General features: G+C 41.9%; 1 protein-coding gene across 2 annotated transcripts in view; it reads right to left on the bottom strand.

The window, feature by feature from the left end:
- rnf130 (ring finger protein 130) overlaps nt 1–10000 on the bottom strand; it is a 42196-nt gene that overhangs the window by 29549 nt on the left and 2647 nt on the right. For both annotated transcript variants that reach the window (XM_053235335.1, XM_053235334.1), the window contains exon 3: nt 1–149. This exon is cut by the window's left edge and continues 46 nt beyond it. In XM_053235335.1, coding sequence (XP_053091310.1) covers nt 1–149 — 149 coding nt within the window. The remainder of the gene's footprint in view (nt 150–10000) is intronic.

Raw genomic sequence — 10000 nt, 5'->3', positions numbered from 1 at the left:
GATGAGCACAGCAGAGGCGTTAAAGGCGGCGGCCTTCAGGATCTTCTCCTTAAACATGCACTTCCCTCTCTGAAGCAGAGCGATCCAGTGCGTCGTCTTCGGAGGAATGATGAAACGAGTGTACGGACAGCAGCCCTGCATGTCCACCACTACACACACACACACACACACACACACACACACACACACACACAGAAAAACTTGAACATTGGAAGGTAACGTATTAAACTAACACTCTATAAACTAGCACTCTGAAAACTAGCGTTCTGTAAACTAGTGCTCTGTGAACTAAGGCTCTATAAACTAGTGCTCTGTAAACTAGCGCTCTATAAACTAGCACTCTGTAAACTAACGATTTGTAAACTAGCGCTCTATAAACTAGCGCTCTATAAACTAGCGCTCTGTAAACTAGCGTTCTGTAAACTAGTGCTCTGTAAACTAACGTTCTGTAAACTAACGCTCTGTGAACTAACACTCTATAAACTAGCGCTCTATAACCTAGCTCTCTGTAAACTAGCGCTCTGTAAACTAGTGCTCTGTAAACTAGCGCTCTGTAAACTAGCGCTCTGTAAACTAGCGTTCTGTAAACTAGCGCTCTGTAAACTAGCGTTCTGTAAACTAGTGCTCTATAAACTAGCACTCTATAAACTAGCACTCTGTAAACTAACGATTTGTAAACTAACGATTTGTAAACTAACGCTCTATAAACTAGCGTTCTGTAAACTAGTGCTCTGTAAACTAGCGTTCTGTAAACTAGCGCTCTGTAAACTAGCGTTCTGTAAACTAGCGCTCTGTAAACTAGCGCTCTGTAAAACTAGCGTTCTGTAAACTAGCGTTCTGTAAACTAGCGCTCTATAAACTAGCACTCTGTAAACTAACGATTTGTAAACTAGCGCTCTATAAACTAGCGCTCTGTAAACTAGCGTTCTGTAAACTAGTGCTCTGTAAACTAACGTTCTGTAAACTAACGCTCTGTGAACTAACACTCTATAAACTAGCGCTCTATAACCTAGCTCTCTGTAAACTAGCGCTCTGTAAACTAGCGCTCTGTAAACTAGCGTTCTGTAAACTAGCGCTCTGTAAACTAGCGTTCTGTAAACTAGCGCTCTGTAAACTAGTGCTCTATAAACTAGCACTCTATAAACTAGCACTCTGTAAACTAACGATTTGTAAACTAACGATTTGTAAACTAACGCTCTATAAACTAGCGTTCTGTAAACTAGTGCTCTGTAAACTAGCGTTCTGTAAACTAGTGCTCTGTAAACTAGCGTTCTCTAAACTAGCGCTCTGTAAACTAGCGCTCTATAAACTAGCACTCTATAAACTAGCACTCTGTAAACTAACGATTTGTAAACTAACGCTCTATAAACTAGCGCTCTGTAAACTAGCGCTCTGTAAACTAGCGTTCTGTAAACTAACGATTTGTAAACTAGCACTCTATAAACTAGCACTCTGTAAACTAACGCTCTGTAAACTAGCGCTCTGTAAACTAGCGTTCTTAAACTAGTGCTCTGTAAACTTGCGCTCTGTAAACTAGCGCTCTGTAAACTAGCGTTCTGTAAACTAGCGCTCTGTAAACTAGTGTTCTGTAAACTAGCGCTCTGTAAACTAACGCTTATCTACACATCCTAAACTACAGCTAAAGTAGCACACGTCCTTCAGTCACAGAGAATATTACTAACAACGCTGTAAAGCTCCCTTTCTGTCTCTCTCTCACACACACACTCACACACACTCACACACACACACACACACACTCACACTAATGAAGCTTAAAGCTTGAGAATGTTCTGATGCCAAGTTTCCAAGCAATAATTACTCAGAATTTAAAACCAGGAAACATGAGGAGATTTACTGCAGGGTTGTGTTCCAATAGTTTTTAACGCACAATCGACTTCCCCTTAATTTAATCTCCACCTCCATCTCAAGGGCTGTGAAGGGATCAGCACTACTGTAGACATCACAAACGCATATTACCCAGAATGCAATGCTGGGATCTGACTGCTAGTTAGTGATAATGCTAGCTATATCTCAAGTTATTATACCAGCTGTGTAGCATAGAAGGAAGTTTGGAAACTGGGTTTTAGTAGGCTAGCCATTTAGCAAATCAGCTAGTTGGTGAAGAGTTTTGGACACGTTTGAGAGGACATGGTGTGTGACCTTCTCACAGAAGGCAAGCCATAAAACAAGAAGTCCACGAAAGCTTTAAACACACTTACTGGTGTTTATTACACATTTACTAAAAGAGTAAATAAAAGTTTCTGCTCATTCGTTTGCTGTGAAAATAAAGTGACAGATCTGAAACCAACTTCTGAACAGGAAATAACAAGAAGCAATAAGAGAGCATGAGAGCTGAGACGAGTCGAGTCGAGTGCAGCTGCCTTCCCCTCGTACTTTACAACAATACCTGAAGATAAGACAGAGATGAATGTGAGCTCAGAGACACGCGATAACATCAGCACCGCAAAACCAACACACAACCGACGCTTCAGTTTACTCCGCCTGCACTAACAGCACAAACACTGATCATCTCACTGTTACTGCACCTGTCTGCAGACTGACACACACACACACACACACAGAGACAGAACAACAGAGAGAGAGAGAGAGAGAGAGAGAGAGAGAGATACAGGGGTGTAGAAGGAGAGTTTTGGCTCGAGTGATTGTGACAAAGCAGAAATCCTGAAGGACAAAAACTCCAAAGCTGTGTGTGTGTGTAATAAGTCTGACTGTACTATACAGTACTACACAATACTCTACTATACTGCACTATAACACACTGTACTGTACTGTACTACGCTATACTGCACTATAACACACTGTACTGTAGTACAGTATGGCAGAGTACAGTACAGTGTTATAGATATTGCACTATAACACTGTACTGTACTACGCTCTACTGCACTATAATACACTGTACTGTACTCTGCTATACTGCACTATAACACTGTACTGTACTGTACTACGCTATACTGCACTATAACACTGTACTGTACTCTGCTATACTGCACTATAATACACTGTACTGTACTCTGCTATACTGCACTATAATACACTGTACTGTACTCTGCTATACTGCACTATAATACACTGTACTGTACTCTGCTATACTGCACTATAATACACTGTACTGTACTCTGCTATACTGCACTATAATACACTGTACTGTACTCTGCTATACTGCACTATAATACACTGTACTGTACTCTGCTATACTGCACTATAATACACTGTACTGTACTCTGCTATACTGCACTATAACACTGTACTGTACTCTGCTATACTGCACTATAATACACTGTACTGTACTACGCTCTACTCTGCCATACTGCACTGTACTACAGTGTACTCTGCTATACTCAACAGTAGTGTACTACAGTGTACTCTGCTATACTCAACAGTAGTGTACTACAGTGTACTCTGCTTTACTGCACTGCACTGTGCTGCACCATACTGTATTATACTGTACTATACCACTCTGCCCTAGTGTGATGTACTATACTCTGATCTCTGATTAACTGTACAACTCTCTGCTGTGCTTTATGATCTCTGCTGTACTGTGGTACATGTAATATACTGTACTATAGTATACTCTGTGGCACCATACTGTACTGTACTGTACTGTACTATACTCAGCGGTAGTCCTCTTTATCCTGTCAGTCAGAGTCACACTATCCAATCAGGGGCCTCCATTAGCTCATGTACACAGAATAGAGCACAGTTCTATTTTATTGCTTTATGCTAGACGTAGTACAAAATTACAGACTCATTAATATTCAAATACATTCAATTATTAAACATATTATGTAATGAACGTTTTATGGAACTTAAAAAAAACCACGGATATGAAAAGAATATTTATATAATTTTTTGTGAAATTAAATAATCGATTATTGTATAACATCAAAGGAGAATTTGGTGGATTATTGTTTTGTAACTGATAAAAATTGTTTTAATCAACAGATCAGCATTAGAGCTAACCACACTTCCTCTCTGGATCAACTATGAACACACACACACACACACACACACACACACACACACACAAACACACACACACCCATACACACACCCATACACACACCCATACACACACACCCGCTCACCCACACACACACACACACACACACACACACACACACACACAAACACACACACACCCACCCATACTCACACCCATACACACACACCCACTCACCCACACCCACACAAACACACACACACCCACCCATACCCACACACCCACTCACCCACACAAACACAAACACACACACACCCACCCCCACACAAACACAAACACACACAAACCCACCCATACCCACACACCCACTCACCCACACACACACACACACACACACACCCCCACACCCACACACACACACACAGAGTCTCAGTGTCGTGAGGATTTAACGGTCGGTTAAGTGTGAAATGTAGTGACGCGTCCCTGATCCCCGTCACCCCGAAGACAAACGAGGAAAAAAGAAACACAACATCGACTCGCTGTCCATCTTTCATCTGTAGCAGCTTCGGATAACAAGAAGCGAGGGATCAGATTTTATTCTGAACAGAAACGCAGACCTTCTATAGTGCAGATCTGTATTACAGCAGCAGTTCAGGAACAAATAAAATGTCACAGTGACCTCTTTCTACTTCTTTAGTTTTATACGTTTCACATCATCGTATAACTCTGACCAGCAATTTTAATTAAAATGAAACACACAAATCATATATATATATATACTTCATTATCATCTGAATCTCTTCTAACGTAAAACAACATTCAGGACTTTAGGCCACGCCCCCTTTCTGAGTCTGACGCTGGTGTGTAGTAGTCTTGGGACGACTGATGATAGTATAGATAGTGAAAGTCTGGTGTCTGCAGCTGTAAGATCAATAAATAATAAACTGTGTTGTAGTTTGTAATGTGTGTTTCCTTTTTGCCTGTTTTGTATCCTATACAAACCTTAATAACCTGCTGTCTGACTTCAGAGCAGAGCAACACAACACCTCTCTCTGATGCGTCTCAGCTTCTCGTGTCCCTGCTGCTGAACAGATGAAGTTCAGATGAATGTTTTTCTCTCAAAACATCACCGAGGTGTAAATGAAAGAAAGTGAAAGTGTGTGTTGGTTCAGTTTTTACGTTCAGGTGACACGGAAAGGTTGAACAGGTTTTAATAGGTTTATTAATATTACTTAATTACAGGCATTTATATGCACTAAATATATATTTTTAATAAAGAAATTCTTAATTACAGTTTTCTCTAATTAATTTGTTATAATTATTACGTCTCTTGTTTTCACTCTTGTCTCGAAATTGTCTCCAAAACCTGTAGACATTTAAATGGAGTCACACTTGATTATCTCTCTCACACACACACACACACACACACACGTCCGCTGTCCAGTGAGGGAACGGGGTGAAGATAATTAGCCTTTTTACTTGTATGCCAAGAGCATTTACCAGCATTTGGGATCGCTCGAGTGCCAGAAACCACATGATGCTCTTCTGCAAAAAAAAGCGGTTGTGTCTCCCAGCGGAGACGCTCTTACACCGCACTGAAACACGACACCACCGACCTTCCTACTGGACACTGCAGCGCCTCTCTGGACCATCTGCAGGTGGTTTTCTGTCTGACTGTCCATTAGATAGACACTCAGATAGAGAGAGAGAGAGAGAGAGACAGAGAGAGAGAGAGAGAGAGAAAAAAAGAGAGGGATGGAAAGAGGGGGGATGGAGAGACAGCTAGACAGAGAGAGAGGAATAGAAAGAGAGACAAAAAGGGGGATGGAGAGAGAGAGAGAGAGAGAGAGAGAGAGAGAGAGATGGAGAAAGAAATGCAGATAGAGAAAGAGGGATAAAAAGAGAAACAAAGAGAGGGATGGAAAGAGGGGGGATGAAAGGAGAGAGAGAGACAGAGGGGGGGTGGAGAGAGACAGAAAGAGAGACAACGAGAGGGATGGAGGTGGGGGTGGAGATAGAGAAAGAGGCATAGAGAGAGAGAGAGGCAGAGAGAGAGAGGCAGAGAGAGAGAGGCAGAGAGAGAGAGAGAGAGAGGCAGAGAGAGAGAGAGAGAGAGAGAGGCAGAGAGAGAGAGAGAGAGAGGCAGAGAGAGAGAGAGAGAGAGAGAGAGGCAGAGAGAGACAGACAGACAGATGTGTCTTTCTCTGTCTCTCTTTGTTTTTGTCAGTGTCTCTCTCTACTTTTCTACATTTGTGTGCATCCATTAGTCTCTCTCTCTCTCTCTCTCTCTCTCTCTCTCTGTCTGTCCCTATGTTTGTCTGTCTCATGCTTTCTTTTTTTCTGTCTCTCTCTCTGTCAGACAAACAGTATTTACAAACTTCAGAAATATAAAATAAAATGAAAAGGCCTTTCTGAAAGTGTGCACTGCAGAGAGAGTTAAAGTTACGATAAATAAAACCTGTCTAATCGTTTCCTAATAACGCGTTTCAGCCTGCTGCCTGAGACACGGCTTGACTTTTAGCTTGGACTCGGTGAGAAAAGTTCATTTAAAACACTGATGAAACAAGCGGACAGGAGACATGACGGGAAAATAAACACAGCGTTTAAAAGCAGAAGCGTGAATCATCCGGTTTACATCTTTCTTCTCTTCACATATGTTACAACACACACAGATCCTGCGGCACTCCGGCATGTGATAAAAAACACACGGACAGAAAAAGAGAAAACTGACGCCTGCCGTCTGTGCTCCTTCCCTCTCCAGCGCGTGTGTGTGTGTGTGTGTGTTCAAAAACACAAAACAGGAAGTAATCTATTGCATTGTTTATCGAATTCACTTTTCTTTATTCTGCCCTCATACACACACACACACACACACAAACACACACACACAATAAAAATGGTTGAATCATCGTTTACAACAAAACACGAGTTCAACTTCCTGATTTGGACTTTTTACATCTTTAAGATCACACATCCTGTTTATTTTTCCAACTACGTCCCAAAACGCACTTTTTTTGTGTGTGTGATCTAAAAGTGTTTCTTTTTTTCTTTCACGTAATTAATTCAGACTGAATCACAAACCACACATCCTCTCATGGCTCTGATAATGTCTTCAAGAAGCTGTGTTTACAGGAAAAGCGCAGGAAGTCCGACTTCGCAGCCCACACACACACACACACACACACACATGCGCACACACACGTACACTCTCTCCCTCACACACACACACCTCTGAAACCACAACTACACTTCTAGCATTTTAAAGGTTTTAAACTCACACCAGTATACACCAATCACACTGCTGTACACACAATTCACGTCGTATATGCTCAGTTACTAACTGTAACCCATCTGTTGTTCTGCACAAAGTATTGGCACCCCCCTACCTTATGTATCAATGAGCCGATATTATTCTCAGTACAGCCGTGACATTTTCCGTTGCTGTATTTCAGAAGTTTTACAAGGACATTTTCATCTCATACAGTTTTTTGGCTCATTTAATTATAAACCAAACAGCAAACAAACAAGGTTCACTCTGACTCTGACTAACAGGCATCAAAGTTGCCCTAAAGCTCTTTTTTCCATATACAGTGTGGATCTATTGTCCTCATATGCACCAATCTGCATTTACAATCTCGATATCAAGCCCTCAAAGCTAGTTAGGGCAGTGTTACCTCCCTGGTTAAGATGTTAGACTATTACTCAGAAGGTTGTGAGTTCAAATCCCAGCATTGCCAAGCTGCTACTGTGGGGCCCTTGAGCAAGGCCCTTAACCCTCAACTGCTCAGGTGTATAAATGAGATAAAAGTTGCTCTGAGGAAGGGCATCTGTAAATATAGTTAGTACACTCTGATACCTTGAAATCAATACAAAGGTATAGAATAAAGTATAGAACCTATGCACTAAAATTATTTGGTACTCAGTGGCATCAAAATGCGTCTGAGTCGTGTCCAATGTCATGTGGGTTTATGACATAAAATACAGCAGGGATCAGATCACTAAAACATAATTAGATCGAACACCGATCCAGATGTTTCAGGTAGGTATCAGACACGCAGTATTTGGCTGGTGCATTCCTAAACATCTGCTCAGTGTTCGTGCCTTTCCACTGATGGACCAGGTCGCCAATACTTTTCTGCAGTGTAACAGATGGACTACAGTCAGTGAACGTAGTCTTGATGTGACTCAAACACAAGACAAGGTGACTCTACAGCACGGAAACAACACCATGTCAGCGTTAATGAAGTGCCATTACGGTATCATTTACTGAAACAGCCTCATGATGACATCACTACCGAAAAATATGGCTGTTGCAAAGTGCACCATGAACTAATGTTTCTGAGAGACGACGAAAAAAATAAGACCTGAAAAAATAATCTGGGAGAAAAAGAGTGCAAGCTGATACACGAGTCTAATCCTCTACTTCCTCGAGATCATTCGATCCGTCCTGTAGAAGCGAAAAAGACATGATTCAGCAGAATTATAAATAACAACAGCTTTTGGTTCGGTTCTCAGGGAAGGGATAAACGGAAACACACACGCAACCAGGCGCACACACACACACACACACACACACACATCTCCAGTTTAGCATGTCCAAATCATCACACACTCATCGGAAGGTTAAATAAAGACATGTGATTAAAAATGCTCGAAAAGGAGCTGAACAGACTGATCATACTATCCTAGTGGGCGTGGCTTAATATTCTAATATTATTCTAATGAGCTGCTTAATTGACAGCTCTCTGTCTGAGACTCCAGCAATGATGTCACTCACACATCAGGGTTCATTAGCAACTAGAGTTACCCAGTAGCTACGCTTGCTAGGTTAGCTTTCACTCACGATACTAGCTTTCTCACAGTTGGTTAGCTTTCTCTCGCTACATCACCTTAGTGTTCATTTGCCAATTTAGCTTAGCTTTTGCTGTCTAGATCAGCTTAGCTCTCACTCACTAAATTAGCTTATGATTACTAGGTCAGCTTAGCTTTCACTCTCTCGCTTAGCTATCTCTCACATGGTCAGCTCAGCATTTGCTCGCTGGGTCAGCTTAGCGTGAGCTCATTTCACTTATGAGGTTAGCTTTTGCTCTTTAGGCTAGCTTTTGCTTGCTAGGTTCCCTTTCACGCGCTAGTTCAGCTTTCACTCGCGAGGGTAGCGGTACAGATGAGTCCACATGTGGAATCAAAGACATGGCCACATTCCCATCTATGGCCTTAAAGACACACCCACTCAAAGCCACTATATTTTCCATATATGGACTCACACCACACTTCCTGACACAGAATTAGAACGAAGGTCAACATTTCCCTCTGACGTGTTACTAAATTATTAAAATAAGACTATAAAATTCCACTGTAATTACACTGTTATTACGCTTAGCATCTAACACAACTGCCATAAGCACTGCCATACTGAGGGACATCAGCTTTGTGTCAACTCCGTCAGAAGTGTCGAATATAAAGACTGGACGTTTCTGTGTAATTTTGTGCTTTGTAATGGTGTAAATCTGCGCAGTAACACACTTCCTGAAACCGCACTGAATTACAATCTTGCAAAGTAACAGGAAGTCGTTTCGCAACGACCCTACTCCCTCGCCATCTCGCTCACTCACCCCGCATGACGATTGGGTTTGTTACCAAGAGTGTATGTGGGTTCTCTGAGTACACCTGCCCTGAGGTGACCACACCACATGTCCTGATTTTACACGGTGACAGGTGTCTCTGGGTAAACATGGGCGGGGCTAAATCAAGTTAATCAGCTAATCAAACACTGCCATGTGACAGTGTCAACTAAACAATTTTTTTCTGAGAACAGCTCTACACTTCAGGCAAGACAACATTCACTGTTTAAAACTGCCAGAGACACAACACAAGACATGACACGAGACATGACCAGGGAACCAAACAGAGACACAATCAGCAGACACTAGCAGAAACATGACCAGCGAAACGACTAGCATAGACAAGACCAGAGAGACACATGAACAGAGACACGACCATCAGGGAGAAGACTTGCAGAGACATGCCCAGGAACACCAT

This window comes from Pangasianodon hypophthalmus, chromosome 7 (assembly GCF_027358585.1).
Source record: "Pangasianodon hypophthalmus isolate fPanHyp1 chromosome 7, fPanHyp1.pri, whole genome shotgun sequence".
In the NCBI taxonomy this organism is placed as follows: domain Eukaryota; kingdom Metazoa; phylum Chordata; class Actinopteri; order Siluriformes; family Pangasiidae; genus Pangasianodon; species Pangasianodon hypophthalmus.
This window is presented reverse-complemented; position numbering and strand designations above follow the sequence as displayed.